The sequence below is a fragment of the Sprattus sprattus genome (assembly GCF_963457725.1).
Source record: "Sprattus sprattus genome assembly, chromosome: 3".
NCBI classification, from domain to species: Eukaryota; Metazoa; Chordata; class Actinopteri; order Clupeiformes; family Clupeidae; genus Sprattus; species Sprattus sprattus.
Genome location: NC_137922.1, coordinates 15,557,607 through 15,573,019, shown reverse-complemented (window position 1 = coordinate 15,573,019; position 15,413 = coordinate 15,557,607). Strand labels below are relative to the sequence as shown.

The following is a 15,413-nucleotide window of genomic DNA, read 5'->3' as shown; positions in this document are numbered from 1 at the left end:
AGCTATGTAACTGCCCAGCCTGTGTTTGCCTTGTCTGGATTTACTATGAGTTTTTTGCCCTCAAGTAAAGAATTTTGTTCGAACTGATCTGATCGAAACTTCTCTGTCTCTGTCTCTGCAACTGAGTCTCACACCTCCAAAAGTTTAAAAACCGGGAAACCCAGACATGAACAACATTAATTGGTAGAAAAAAGAACTGTTGATTACAATTGACCACCAGTCAAATTCAATCCTTTGAGATTAAATGCAACCAATTTAAACGTAACCAAATGGCTCTGATGCGAAGTCCATTACAAACTTAAACATTGAGACAAAATCTAACTCTCATAAAATAGAAGTGTTGCATTTCAGCTGTTTTATGCCAATCATTAAATACATGATCAAACAACAACATTTATATTATGCTTTATGAACAATCCAGGGCTGCATGCCCTTCCTTGCCACACCAATAAAATATGTATGGCAGCTTAACAGCTTTGGCTCTGAGTTGTTCTTTTTATTTATTATTTTATGTGGTCAGCAATTTTGTAAATGCATGCATACAAACCATGTATTTGTGTTGAATGTTTGAATGTTTCAGTTTCATGCCTTATTATCAACCTGAAGTAATTTTACTTTGGTTGTTGCTTGAGATTTCAGAAAAATCGGTTGGACTGCCCTCTGCTGGTCGTCAACGAAAGTAACACAATTGTATGAGACTGTATTATCAGTTATTCACTAGAGCTGCATCTTTCAAACAACATCAGCTCCGATTATTTAAATCAACCACTTAGCAACCTCTAGGTAACTAGAAGCCTGTGCCATATTGACAAGTGCCTAGTGTCACAAGTTGCCTCCCATATTTCCTCCCTAATCACACAGCTTTTTTTAGAGTCTGAGGTTTCTGTATCTATTTCTGGGTCCTCTGTCATTCATTCTCTCTTTCTGTCACTGTGTCTCTCTCTCTCTCTCTCCCCCTCTGACTGATATTACTCCTCTGTCCCCCACTACCCTCCTTTAAGTGGAGTCCCATGTTAATTTTAGCACAAGGCAGGCAGACAGAGGAGACCCTGATACCAAAGCTCACACTCTGTCAGGATTGTTCTAGAATCCACAGGCCAGGTGCTTATTATGAATATGTGTCCAAACTATTATTTAACTGCCAGTTTTATACGTCATGTACATCTCACTTTGTTTGATACATGATTGCATAAAGAGAGATGGCATTACCATTCAGTTTCATTACCTTCATCTGACAGCTACCTTACATTTTCACCAATAATCCTGACTCAATCTAAGGCTTGCTAAATTTCACCCACTGAACTTCGACCTCGCTCGGCAGTGAGAGAGGTTCTGGGCCATCACTGATGGGTGGAGCAAGCAGCCATCACCTGTTGTGGCCACAGCTGTTTCCTGGACTTAGACAATTTATACACACACGCACATGCCTCTGTCAAAGGACTGCCTTAAAACAATTTAATGCTTCACGTTAAGTACTAGTAGTAGTATTTTAACTCAAACAGCAGAACACGGTGCACACTTGACCAATATAGACCACCGATGTTGAATATCACATTATTTCCTCCACTAATGTGTTTCATTCATGTGTTTCCTTGCCAGAGCTGAGTCAGGCATAGCTTACGCCTGTCAGATGACAACAGCTGCACCTTCGGGCCCTTCCTCGCTTTTGGCTCAGCTTGCATTCTCGCTGTTCAGGGATGGGGTAGAGGTATGGAGGAAGAGGGGGAATGAGGGGGAGGGAGTTGAGAGAGAGAGAGAGAGAGAGAGAGAACAGGAGGGGGTACATGGCTAAATTTAGAGGTGGGGGGGGGGGGGGGGGGGGGTATTAAATAACAGCCCCCTCATGCTGGGAATCTTTTCACTGCTCTGCCCTTTTCCAGCCAGCACCGGTGGCGAGCAGACCTGCGGCCGCCATCTCACCTCCTCCTCGCGCCCGTTTCTCCCCCATTTTCCCTTTCTGTGGATTACTTACACTGGGAAACTAGTCACCTTCACCCTCGACACTCCTTTCATCATGGATCCCAACGCCATTAAAGAGGAGCTGCGCCTTTTCCAGAGCACCCTGTTGCAGGACGGACTGAAGGAGCTGCTGAATGAGAATCGCTTTGTGGACTGTACCCTGAAAGTAGGCGACCGCTGCTTCCCCTGCCATCGCCTCATCATGGCAGCATGCAGCCCTTACTTCCGGGAGCTCTTCTTCACCGAGGATGGCAAGGAGCAGGTGGACACCAAGGAGGTGGTCCTGGATGACGTGGACCCCAACACCCTTGACATGATCGTCCGCTACTTGTACTCGGCCGAGATCGACCTGAACGACGACAATGTGCAGGCCATTTTCGCCGTGGCCAACCGCTTCCAGATCCCTTCTGTCTTTACAGTATGTGTCAACTACCTTCAGCAGAAGCTCTCGCTGGCCAACTGCCTGGCCATCTTCCGGCTGGGTCTGGTGCTCAACTGCCCCCGCCTGGCCGTTGCCGCCCGGAACTACATCGCCGACCACTTTGACAGCCTGTCGGCCGAGGAGGAGTTCCTTCAACTTGCGGCCCACGAGCTGTTCGCCATCATCGGCACAGACTCGCTCAATGTGGAGCACGAGGAGCATGTGTTTGAGGCGCTGATGGAGTGGGTGCGTTGCGACAAGGAGAAGCGCACCAAGGTTCTCGGTGAGGCCTTCGACTGCGTGCGTTTCCGCCTCATGCCTGAGAAGTACTTCCAAGAGAAGGTGGAGACCGACGACCTCATCCAGGCCGACGCAGAACTCATGAAGAAGGTGCAGGAGATCAAGGATGCGTTTGGCGGGAAGCTCCCAGAGAAGACCAAGAAGAAGAAGGCAGAGGGAGAGGGCGATCAAGCCGGGAAAGAGGAAGAGGAAGAGGAGGAGGACATGTTGCCAGGATACCTAAGTGACATCCGCAGACTGGGCATGTACACGCGGAACCTGATCGTCATGGTGAATGACACAGCCGCTGTAGCGTACGACGTGGGTGAGAATGAGTGCTTCCTGGCCGCCGCGTCTGAGCAGGTACCTCGTAACCATATCAGCGTCTGCACCTCGAAGAACCAGCTCTACATTCTGGGCGGTCTGTTCATAGATGAGGACAACAAGGAGAAGCCACTGCAGGTTTACTTCTATCAGGTAAATAAATCACAAGGGGAGTTTTTTAAAGAATGTCTGACAGCTGAACTAACGGCATATTTGTGTATAATATTAACATTCATTTAATTAATTAATTAATAATATTTTATTTCTAAATCATTACGGCTGCATTATTATGACAGTGACCCTGTCTGATAAATGGCATTTTTTGTCAGTCATAGGTGGTTAAAAACACAGCATACTTCATAGCACTCACTGTAATACTCAGTCGTATGCAGAGTTTTGGAGTGCTTACTGATTTAGCCCGCTTCTTTTACATTACTGAACACTGTAGTGTGTCAGTTCAAACGGTTTGGTGTTGCTTCAAGATAAGACAAGTATAATCTCAAAGAATGAAATGCACTTAATATACTTTGTTACTGTGTTGACTTGTTTGGTAGGCTTTGATGGTTGTTTGCATAAAGTAAGCTACTAAATGCACTACCCTTTCATTGTAAAGAGTCATACTTACAGGTAATGTTACCTGCAGACAGCAGCATCTCTACGAAAGCCTCAGAACATCCCCAAAAAAACATTTCAACGTTATCACCAAAACTGTAATTCTAAAATGGGGTAACCCCAAGTGTAAATATACTTCAACTTATACCAAAACGTTTTATGCAGCTTCTTGATACCCATTAAAATTTCTGTGAAATAGCGCTTTTAACTACATTTCCCATAATCGTTGGTGATCCCCTCTGTTACAGTTGGATACACTGACATCTCAATGGGAGGCTCTGCCCCCCATGCCTTCTCCCAGGTGTCTGTTTAACGTCGGCGAGTACGAGAACCTGCTGTTTGCCATTGCAGGAAAAGACCTGCAGAGTAACGAATCCTTGGACACTGTCATGTGCTTTGACACTAAGTGAGTGGAATTATGTAGGTTTATACAGAACTTACATAATAATAATAATAATAATTCATTTTATTTTTAACGCACTTTTCATTCAGAAGAATCTCAGAGTGCCTACATTGTACCTGTCCTCTATTCTCTCCTCATTTCAGCTTGCTTCCATCTCACAGTCTTTCTCCATTGTCTGCCTCAGTCTGCACAACTCATTTGTTTTCCTAATGATCCAAGTACATGTTATGGGGTAGACTGGTTTGACGGGATAACTAACTCCTGCTGTTTCCTAACAGTAAGATGAAATGGAGCGAGACAAAGAAACTTCCCCTGAGGATCCATGGGCATTCTGTGGTCTCCCACAAAGGCCTGGTCTACTGCATTGGAGGAAAAACAGATGACAAGTGAGCTCCACGGCTCGTGTTGGTCTTTGTGTTCAGACAAATGGCACATAGGATTGTATGCAGCTGTCTATGTTCCGTCACTCTCAGCACATAAGGAGGCTGTCTGAATGTCCAGCTTCTTCTGAAGTATTTTTAACCTCCTGCATCACAAATAGCCTGTCTGTGTGTGTGTGTGTGTGTAGAGGCTGAGATTTGTGACTTTTCTTCCTTAAAAAAAAAAAAAAAAACATATGAAATGTGACTGCACTCAACATCTCTGTCATCAACACATGAAGGAATAAGAGCCTGTGCATCCATATTTATGTTTAACATGCTTGTGTCTCTGTTTTCCCCCACCAGCAAAGCCATCAACAAGATGTTTGTGTACAATCACAAGCAGTCTGAATGGAGGGAGCTGGCAGGCATGAAGCTGGCCAGAGCCATGTTCGGCGCTGTCATTCACAATGGGAACATCATTGTGAGTGGAGGTGTGAATGAGGAAGGCCTTACCGCAGCAGCTGAAACCTATGACTTCACCACAAACACGTAAGTATGAGCATGATAGAGGTGGCAGGGATAGGCCACAGTCCACTTCATCTTTAGTCTGTGTCAAGGTGGGCTGTTGGATATCACTCCTCATTTCTTAAAGAAATGTAGCTAGCAGCTAGCAGCCAGTAGGCTAACTGCATAAAGCTTGCCCTTTGATTGTGACATTTCTTGTTGCACGGTGAAGGTGTCCATTATTGCTAACATACTGCCATCATGTGTCATGAATTCAGATGGGAGCCATTCGTAGAGTTCCCTCAGGAGAGAAGCTCAGTAAACTTGATGAGCAGTGGAGGAACACTGTATGCAGTCGGTGGGTTTGCCATCATGGAGCTTGAAAACAAACAAGTTGGCCCAGCAGAGGTCACTGACGTCTGGCAGTAAGTCCCCTGCTACCGTAAACTGTCTTCTTGATTGAATGGCAGCACTTTGAGTACGAGTGATTAAGATAGAAACATTCTTCCAGGAAAGAATGTTCGTCCAGAAAATATGACTCTGCTCAGTAAGATATGTTGATATAGCATATCACCAAGGACCAATTTTTGAAATAACTCAATCTATCCACTGACTCAACATTCTGTGAATGAATTTGTATGTCACTCCTGTTCATTCATTAAGTGAATGCTGTCACGCCATGAAAACATGCATTCCTGTTCCTGACCAGATATGCTGTGTGTGTGTGTGTGTGTGTGTGTGTGTGTGTGTGTGTGTGTGTGTGTGTGTGTGTGTGTGCTCTACAGGTATGAGGAGGAGAAGAAGCAATGGAGTGGTATGCTGAGAGAGATGCGTTATGCTGCTGGCTCCTCCTGCGTTTCTATGCGACTAAATGCAGCCAGAATGCCCAAACTTTGAAACCTGGCAACCAATCAGGACCTTCTCACCTCTTGACCCCAAGAGCCCAGCTGCCTGGAGTCATCCGTCTGTGGTCTTTTAAAGAGAGAGTAGAGGAAACTCTCCAGCCTGTAAACCAGGGTTGAGAAGCTCTCTTAAGACACAACATTACCACACAAATTATATAGGGACAGCCTATCTATGTGATGTCAAAGAACCTGCAATGTTCCCCAAGTATTTTAACTGGAAAAATATATACATACTCACCGATAGCCATCTCAATCTGGATGTGGAAAATGGGACTACTGTGATGTTTAAGGGTTGAATTTTCTCAGGTTCATTTCTGTACAATAAAATAACAACATTCAACCTGTTTCATGTCACTCACTCATGCACGCCAACCACAGAAGGTTTCTGAATTGTATTTATGCTCCCTTTTTGTAAAATAAAATATTTTAAATTACGTGACTTGTTATCCCTGCCTCTCCACGCTACATGGTTACCGGTAGTTTCGTATGAAGAATCTTGCAGCAGGGGGAACTACACCGTCCGTATCCTAAAACCATTCCGGCGCTGTAGCTGACGGACATATACCCAGCATGCATCGCTATGGCTCATAGCGCCATCTTTGGAAAACCGTGGTGTAGAAGAACCTGATAGACTCGTGTGTTTCATTTAACGTTTGGTAGATATTTGAATGTTTTCCCTTTGGTAGCATCCTTTCCGTTGTCAAAGAAGGTAATACTCGTATTGTATTGTCACCTTTCTCAAAATGTCATTAACTTTTAAGTACAGACCATTTGATCTGGTTTCGGGGTTAAGTTCTAATTTAGCTAAGTTGCGATGAGTAGCCAGCTAACTTAAGTGGGAAACCATCTGCAATCCAGGAACTGGCGCAAGCTAGCTTGCCGTGGGTAGCTTACTAGCCATTTTGGAAGTCGAACTACGCAAAACATTCGTATTCCATGTCTTCACGTCCTCCCTATTTGTCGCAGCCATACTTTATTCTTAAATTCGAACGAGCGTTGATTCACGATTCTGGTTAAGTTGGCTACCTAATATTTGCTGCCTGAGTGGTAAATTAATGTAGAATTAAAGGAGCGAGCTTGATGTTTACAAGCTAGTTAGCTAACTTGCTTTGAATGCATTAGTTGAGTGGTCGTAACGAAAGCTAAATAGCTATGCCTGCCTATGTTTGCTTTGGGTCAGCTAGAATATCTGTCATATTTTGATGTTTGCCAAATTTAAACTAACTGCCACGTATTGTTGTGTATTTGGGTGATGTATAGTGCAGTGTTTATTTAACTGGTCGATTTGCTGTGTGATCAGAAGCTAGCATAGCGATTTATTCAATCACCTTTGGCATCGCCACTTATCAGGTGTAATGCTTTTGTTTGTTGATCTTTGTCGTAGAGGCGAGAATACTATTGCAGCCACGATGCCGTGTGGTAACTAAAGACACTTCATCTCTGTTGTTTACAGTGCGATGGGGGTGAAGGTGCAGCGACCTCGCTGCTTCATTGACATAACCATCAGTAACGTACCAGGTAAAGAGCGTCAAGACTTATGAAGATGCATAACCTTCTACAGATATTTATATTTTTGGTTTGATCACATGAAGTTGGCCTTTATGTTTTTGCATTAATATTTTGCTTTTCTTTCATAGTGGGAAGGGTGATAATCGAGCTATTCTCTGATGTGTGTCCAAAGACTTGTGAGAACTTCCGTTGTCTGTGCACAGGTATTGCTTCCCTTTACAGTGTGTGTACCGTTTATCTGACAGTTCTTTGAACTGGAGACCTTTCAAACGTTATGTTTGAACATTAACATGCAGTGAATCAAAGAGCATAACAATATACTATTTTGTTTGTTGGCAAAGGAGTTAAAAGAATGTAGCATTTTCTAGTGGATGTGTATGTTGTAATATTATGCCAAAGGGGCATGGTTGTTCCCTAATGATGGGAAGAAAAATGCCCAACATACGTGTTCTGCATGAGTAACATGTACACATTTCCTTGTCCAGGTGAGATGGGTCTGGGAAAGAGCACCCAAAAGCCTTTGCACTACAAGGGATGTTTGTTTCACAGAGTAGTGAAGGACTTTATGATCCAAGGAGGGGATTTTAGCGAAGGTAAACATTTTTGTATTTCATATTATTAACTTAACCTTTCACAACACAAACTATGGTCTTTAAACGGGGTGACGGAATATACATTTTTTTCTTTCTAATAGGTAATGGCCGAGGTGGTGAATCAATATATGGAGGGTTCTTTGAAGGTAGGTATATCACCAAAGGCCATTCTCTATTTTATGTTTTCCTCTTTCAAGATGAACTGTACTAAAGTTACTGTTCCCAATGATAATTTAAAGTGTGTGTGTGTGTGTTTGTGTGTGCGCGTGTTAGATGAAAGCTTCTCCATCAAAACCAACAAGGAGGGTCTCCTGTGTATGGCCAACAGGGGGAAGGACACCAACGGCTCACAGTTTTTCATGTAAGAGGCTCACAAACTGCTCACACCACTCACCAGCCAGATGTTCATAAACGTATTACTCTTTGACAGTTTTCCACTTTGCAATGGCTTCTTCCGAGCTAAATGGGTAACCATTATCCAGTCACCCGGGCGTTTCAAATGTTTAAAAAGTTTCTTGGCCCTTTTGGTCCAGCATACAGTTGAAGTTTTTCCTTAATTATTTACTAAACGCACGTCACCTCACCTTTGCACCACCTCAGCATTTCCCACCGAACTTGGCTCTCATCACAGGATTCATGCCTAATCATGTTGCCTGATCTTGCATTACAGGCACTTGCCTACTATGTGCAACATGCATTGTTAGCGTCGTTATGTGTTCCATATTTGCACATGTTGTGCTACAATATTCACATTAATCAACAGTCCTGTGCAGTATTGTTATATTATCTGTTCAAGCTCTTCTCCATGATGGCTAACCAGTGAAACAAAAAGTGAAAGTAAAATCTGGTCTCTTGAAGTCCTGCATAGCATGCATCTCTGTGAAATTACCTGACGCACTCTCTGGTCTTCATTGCAACAGAACTACAAAGCCCACGCCTCACCTTGATGGGTAGGTTGCATACCGACACCAATAAAGCTCTATTATATTATAATTATGCCATTTTACACTGTTTGTCTTTGTGGCATTCCTTGTTTTTTAACAGCTTTTGAATGTCTTTTCCACTCAGCCTCCACGTGGTGTTTGGCCAGGTGATCTCTGGTCAGGACATCGTCAGGTCTATTGAGAATCAGAAGACAGACCCTAACAATCGACCAGTTTGCGAGGTGAAGATGGTCAACTGTGGTGAGCTTGTCCCCAAACCCAAAGGTATGTGTTTGGACTTTCATACCCCTCCCAGTTGTATATTTTTGGTCTTTCAGAGATTGAAGCAACATTTCTGGTAGTTAACAAGTTTTCTTCTCTTTTTTTTTTGTCACTAAAATGAGTTCTTGGTTTGCTAATTGTAAATGTTATTCAGTGCAGGTTAAGTAAAGGTGCAAAGAGATGTCTGTTTGGCTATGTTCTATGCTGAACCGTGCTCTCTCCCTCATTCTGTCGCTCTCTCCTTTTAACTCTCCTTTAACAGCTAAGAAAGAGAAGAAACATCACAAGTCGGCCTCCAGTGAGAGTGAGAGCGACTCCGACTCTTCGTCTGACTCCTCCTCAGACTCGGATGACTCTGAGAAGGAGTCCAAGAAGAAGAAGAAGAAGAAGCACAAGAAGGAGGCCAAGAAGAAGAAGAAGGAGCAGAAACGCAAAAGGAAGGAAAAAAAGGGGTTGGTGCCAGTTACTTTTCAAAGAAATGGAAATACTTTCCTTTGTTTTCCCTGAACATCGGTAGTTATCGGCCTTCCCATGTATTAGACTGTTCCCTCAGTACTGGCATTTGACGAGTGCTTTGACGGTGACCACAGTCATTGACTCAGCGGAGGGGTCTGTGCTGACTGCTCTGTTTCTGGCCGTTCTAATCACAGGTCTGAGGAAGAGCCTGAGGGGGAGGCTGAGGCCCAGCAGTTGTCAACCATCCGTCCGGAGGAAGTACCGCCCATCCCAGAGAACCGCTTCCTGATGCGAGGCAGCCCCCTACACAGAGAGGATGCTTTGAAGGACAAGAGCAAGGAGAATTCCGGGAAAGACCGACAGAAGGAGAGGGACCGGGACCGGGACAGGGACAGGGAGCGAGAGAGACAGAGGGACAGGTGAGTCCTGTGAGGGTTAGGAAGATATGAAAAGGAAGAGCTTGAAATGTGTACTATTAGAATATGACCTTGAGAAGAATGTATGTTCATTGGTAGTCATATATTCACAATGATGTGTTATTTAGTTAGGGCCTGTGTAGTAAAAAGATTGTGACGTGAAGTTTATCTTCGGAAGTAGTTCAGAAGTGTTGCATCACTGCCACTCAGTGAGGCAGTGTCACTCTCTGAGGAAGGCGTCTCTGCTCTGATTTTAACCTCAGCTGACTGCGTTTGTTTAGCATCAATGAGTATTTTTGTCGTCTTCTTTTTCCCCGTTCTGCCAGGCCCATGTTGAACTCCAGGCAACCAAATCGCGGCAGGCTGGTGATGACCCGCTCTGGCAGAAAAATAAAAGGCAGAGGCCCCAGGGTAAGGGGGAGGGGAGAGGGCAGTTGTACTTGGGTTATGGTGTGATGATTATAAAGGGAATGACAGTCTCTTCTATAAATTAGGGGTTGACCGATTATCTGGTCGTTAGATAATTGGGGCCGATATTTGCACATTATTACAATATGTTCCCAACTATTAACCGCACCGCATATAAACCTTGTTGCAGTAGTTAATGTAATTTTATAAAACAAACCCCTGTATTGACCACACTCGTGTATTAAACACAGTTTATTTAACATTGCGTAATGCCGTTTAGTTGTGGTGCGAATACTTCATTCCGACTCAGTGAAAAGAAGCTCTTGAGCATTTATTAAGTGTTCTGATGTGGTGTGGGAATAGACGCTTACTATAGAAGTCTAATAGTTGATTGATCTTGGGTGACCTAGTACCATGATGATCTTCTGACATGCTTGCAGTGGGAATTGCAACCTCCTTAGGGTGCCTGTGCAGCTTCATATTCACATGACGTCCTTTTCACATGCTAGCAGCTGCCAACTGTTAAGATGGTTCCCAAAGCTAGAGATTGCCAGGATGGTTAACACACTTTGATGCTAAAAAAAACCTCTAGTTGCCTGTGCAGCTTCGTATTAACACAAGTTCTATGAAATGTTCTACAACTATGAACTGTTTAAATAGTTCCTTAAGCTGGAGATGGCTAAGATAGTCTAACTACCAGGCGGAAAATATGCATTCCTGTGTATAGGACGCACACGAGTACTCACCACAGAGTCGCCTCAATGCTGCTAAATCAATGTGAAATGTGGCATTGGTCATCAGTACATTTTAATCAAAAATAAATATTTAAATAAATTGGAAAGCAATTCGAGTACTATCCTGGCACCTTTCCTCTTAGAAGTGGCTGACATTCTTTCCACAAAATTCTCACATTGGCCTAGACAGTCAACATTTTCTGGAAAAACCTAACCTTTCCTCAGACCTGCTGCTGGAAACCAGCATGAAGGGTAAGTATCCTATTTAAGGTCATTGTGCTCAAATGATGCTGTTAACCAAACTTTGGAATCAGTGTAAGTTGGCTGGTTCATACTTAAGCTTAAAAATGTTTGGAGGTTCAAAGAAATAAGGACTAATTGGTGCCCTTATGCTGTTATTGCAATAGTTCAACACTGCTTATTTAACAAATAGTAATGTATATTTAATTCTTCCAATGAAGCATTCAAAGAAATGTACCTTAATGCACAGACCTTCTGAATTGGTCATAATTTAAGCAAACTGTAAACTTCCGCTCCGTTGCGGTTGCATTGTATGTCTGGAACCTCGACTTAAAGCTGGTCGCTTTGATAATCATTTGGCCTCATCATCATGGAAGTAAAGTTAATAAAATAAAAAATGACAGCACTCCGTTTGCACTTCATAGTATTTTCGCTAACATCACATACATTCCAAATATTACTCCTTTAAGTAGGTCATGTCTCTCTCATATACCGTCTCATTCGAAACCCTTGTACGCACTGCAGCTCAAATTTGACTGCAATGTAAAACTGTAATGCCAAATGTGACAGAAATTGTTGGCTTATCCATGCAAAGTCTTAAAATATATCTTAAAAATATGTCTGCCTTTTTCTTAAACCTGGCCCACATGGACTCAACATGACTTATTGAATCTCTTTCTATCACAGCCTATTTCTTGTCACACTGAAAATGGAAAATCTGTTGTTGTCCTTTTTTCACCTATAATAATTAAAATATTACACATCGGTCATCCCCTAATATAAATTGACTCTGAGAATGTAAACTTGGTATAATTTATACTTTTCTCTGGGCACACCAAGCACATTTTTTTTTGGAAGCTGTATTTAGTAAGAGTAAATCTCCATCTTTGTCCTGTCCTTTTTTTTAATCCCTTCCCATGTCCCGCATGCAGAGGTATCGCACACCCTCTCGTTCCCGCTCTCGCTCTGGGGACCGCTTCAGACGCAGTGAGACTCCTCCCCACTGGCGTCAGGAAATGCAGCGCACACAGAGAGCCCAGCGCACTCGCAACATCAGTGAGGACCGTTGGATCAAAGGAGACAAGTACGTGTCACATACACAAAAACACTGTCTGTAGGGTACTAGAAATAGAAATCCGTAGTCCACAGCAAACACACCTCACTACCATCAGTCCAGGATCAAGGGACAGACTTCATTTACACAACACGTATGCATAGACCATCGAAGACGCCCATTGAAGTACAAACACATATCTGTGCATGTAGGTAACTTTATTCCTGCAATTGGGTGCATGCATGCTTGATATACATGCTTGTTTTAACACACTTCCAGACTTGCAAACAAGGCTTCATCCCAATTAACAGTAAATATCTCTTGTATGTTAAAGGGGAGACATGGAGAAAGAGAAGCAAACCTCCGAACCTGAGGTGAAAGAAGCTGAAAGGAAGAACTCAGAGGGGGAGCGAAAGAACTCTCGCGAGAGAGAGCGAGATCGAAGAACTTCTGACAAGGAGAAGGAGAAGAAGACTTCCGAGAAGGGCCGAGAGAAGTCCAAGAGTCCATCCAGGCAGAAGGACAAGGACCGAAAGAGCCGGCACCACCACTCCAGGAGCAGAGAACGAGACAGACAAAATAAGACCGAAGGAGAGAAGGAGGAAGGCGAGGCTCGGAAGAGGAGGGGGCAGTCCCGTAGCAGGAGTGGCGAGAAGAAAAGCGATGGGGACCCCAGACGTAGTCGGACGGATGACGAGAAGGCCCGCTCCCGAAGCAAGGACAGGAAGGAGAGTGACGACAAGAAGGAAAAGGAAAAGAAGCCGTCAGGAATAGGAGAACAAGAAAGGAGCAGGAGCAAGAGCAAAGACAAGAGCCGGCACTCCGAGACGGATTGTAAAGACAAGAGCCGGCACTCCGAGACGGATGGTAAAGACAAGAGCCGGCACTCCGAGACGGATGGTAAAGACAAGAGCCGGCACTCCGAGACGGATGGTAAAGACAAGAGCCGGCACTCCGATACGGATGGTAAAGACAAGAGCCGGCACTCCGAGACGGATGGTAAAGACAAGAGCCGGCACTCCGAGACGGATGGTAAAGACAAGAGCCGGCACTCCGAGACGGATGGTAAAGACAAGAGCCGGCACTCCGAGACGGATGGTAAAGACAAGAGCCGGCACTCCGATACAGATGGTAAAGACAAGAGCCGGCACTCCGATACAGATGGTAAAGACAGGAGCCGGCACTCCGAGACGGATGGTAAAGACAAGAGCCGGCACTCCGATACGGATGGTAAAGACAAGAGCCGGCACTCCGAGACGGATGGAAAAGACAAACCGAAGGAGATGGAGGAGAAGAAAGTAAAGAATGGAGAGCAGGAGAAGGCAAAGTCCCGCAGCAAAGAAAGAGACTCCAAAACGGACAGAGATGCCCGGCGCAGGTCCAAGTCCAGGTCCAGAGGGCGTGGACAGGGCCAGGGTGGCCAATCCCGTGACCGGACACAAGATAAAGGGAGAAGCCGTAGCAGAGACCGAGACCGACAGCGTAGCCGAGATCGCCGGAACAGGCGCTCCAGGAGTCGGGAGAGGGAGAGGGAGAGGGAGAGGGAGCGAGACAGAGACCGAGGACGAGAGAAGGAACGGGAGAGAAGGAGGAGCAGGGACGAATCAAGGAGCCGAGACAGCCGGCGAGACAAGAAATCCAGGAGCCGAGATCGCTCGTCCAATCAACGGAGGAGTAGAGAGAGGGAGGAGGACCGGAAAAGGAGGAGGAGAGATCGTAGCAGCAGCAGCAGTAGCAGCAGCAGTAGTGGTAGCAGCAGCGGTTCCGACAGGGAGAAGAACAAGAACAACCAGAAGAAAAGCGCCAGCCCGAAAGGAAAACGACCAAATAGCCGGGAGAAGAGGCGAGACAAATCACAAAGCCCCAGGAGGAACCGGGACCATCGCAAAGATGACAAAAACAGATCCAGCTCCAGTGATAGCGATTAGACTTATTATCATAGGAGCGGTGACGCCACCCTTCACCTCGGCCTGTGTGACGGCAACCGTCTACAGGGTAAAAATGATAGCAGTTTGAATGGGTGTTGGAAGGAGTGATAGGTGAACTCCTACTGGAGTGAACTGTAAACACCAATTCCACACCATGTTTTGCAGTCATAGACATATCCTATTTTAAATTGGACTCTAGTTGGTAACACCTGACTTTGAATGCCCTCAGTAATGCAACAATGTGAAGTCAAAATGTTTTTTTTTTTTTTTTTGGGAATGTGTTGCCCCCTCATCCTCCTATGTTATTGCTTTACTCTGCCAAATAGAAATAAAAAAATAGCTGACATTGCAAAGTTATTGTTGAATATAATTAACACTTTTACTCTAGGGGCATATTACAGGTAGTGGAACTAGTGATCTGAAGTTGAAGAAGAGTAACATTAATTGAATCAGTATACTGTTTAATTTGAGACTAAATGCTTTGACCGGGAATGGGATTGATCATTTTAATTCGTTTTTGTTTAAAATGTGTGTGTTCAGTTTTGTACCTCCATGGGTATATCCTATGAAACAGAGGAAATTAGTGTTAGGGTTTTTTTTTTTTTTATCAGCGTGTTATATTTGTAATGATAAATGTGGTGCAAATGTCAACTATGGTTTATCCCATTAAAGGTTTTTGGGGGCTGTCTCACCCGTAATATACTCTCAGATATGGTCATTTTGATGGTTTGTCTCTATGTGCAATAATTATGAACAATTATGGCATTTTGCAATTGCCGTTGATTCTTCCAGCCTTCAGATAAAAGCTAGATCCGTCTGTGTGGTGAGGAAATCTGAAGTAATTACATTTATTTTACTTTTTAAGATATTAAATAAAAACGAATCGAAATTTTCCCATTGACTTACATTGGGCCATTATGACATCATAATAGGATCTTTAAACTGGCTTGCACCTGTGCTTCACTGACAGCTGTGCCAAATCAAAGGAACCTCTTCTCTGTCCCTCTCAATTTAACTGTAACTAGGAACATTAAGACACCTTCCATTCTCTACTTTTTTTCTCTCCATCTTTCTCTCTATCCCTCTCAGTCAACTTTCTCT

The 15,413-nt window shown here is 44.1% G+C and overlaps 2 protein-coding genes across 2 annotated transcripts; both read left to right on the top strand.

Moving 5' to 3' along the window:
- The first annotated feature begins 1,877 nt into the window (after window positions 1-1,877).
- On the top strand, window positions 1,878-6,203 carry klhl41b (kelch-like family member 41b). Its single transcript, XM_080836015.1, has 6 exons — window positions 1,878-3,136; window positions 3,844-4,001; window positions 4,277-4,384; window positions 4,724-4,909; window positions 5,143-5,289; window positions 5,650-6,203. Exons 1-6 carry the CDS (start codon window positions 2,015-2,017, stop codon window positions 5,759-5,761), a joined length of 1,833 nt encoding a protein of 610 aa, XP_080692141.1. The 5' UTR covers window positions 1,878-2,014; the 3' UTR covers window positions 5,762-6,203.
- A 163-nt stretch (window positions 6,204-6,366) lies between these two features.
- ppig (peptidylprolyl isomerase G (cyclophilin G)) lies at window positions 6,367-15,010 on the top strand. The gene is made up of 13 exons (XM_080834460.1): window positions 6,367-6,478; window positions 7,223-7,287; window positions 7,407-7,481; window positions 7,764-7,871; window positions 7,973-8,017; window positions 8,145-8,232; window positions 8,792-8,821; window positions 8,940-9,079; window positions 9,339-9,528; window positions 9,727-9,951; window positions 10,275-10,359; window positions 12,263-12,414; window positions 12,719-15,010. Exons 2-13 carry the CDS (start codon window positions 7,227-7,229, stop codon window positions 14,310-14,312), a joined length of 2,793 nt encoding a protein of 930 aa, XP_080690586.1. The 5' UTR covers window positions 6,367-6,478; window positions 7,223-7,226; the 3' UTR covers window positions 14,313-15,010.
- The last annotated feature ends 403 nt before the right edge of the window (window positions 15,011-15,413 follow it).

Bases quoted from the DNA above. Each gene is read 5' to 3' on its own strand.
- klhl41b (XM_080836015.1), top strand. From the start codon at position 2,015: ATGGATCCCAACGCCATTAAAGAGGAGCTGCGCCTTTTCCAGAGCACC. The intron at 3,137-3,843 runs GTAAATAAATCA...CCTCTGTTACAG, and splicing joins TGCAGGTTTACTTCTATCAG to TTGGATACACTGACATCTCA. The intron at 4,385-4,723 runs GTGAGCTCCACG...TTCCCCCACCAG, and splicing joins GGAGGAAAAACAGATGACAA to CAAAGCCATCAACAAGATGT.
- ppig (XM_080834460.1), top strand. From the start codon at position 7,227: ATGGGGGTGAAGGTGCAGCGACCTCGCTGCTTCATTGACATAACCATC. The intron at 8,018-8,144 runs GTAGGTATATCA...TGCGCGTGTTAG, and splicing joins ATATGGAGGGTTCTTTGAAG to ATGAAAGCTTCTCCATCAAA. The intron at 9,080-9,338 runs GTATGTGTTTGG...CTCCTTTAACAG, and splicing joins GCTTGTCCCCAAACCCAAAG to CTAAGAAAGAGAAGAAACAT.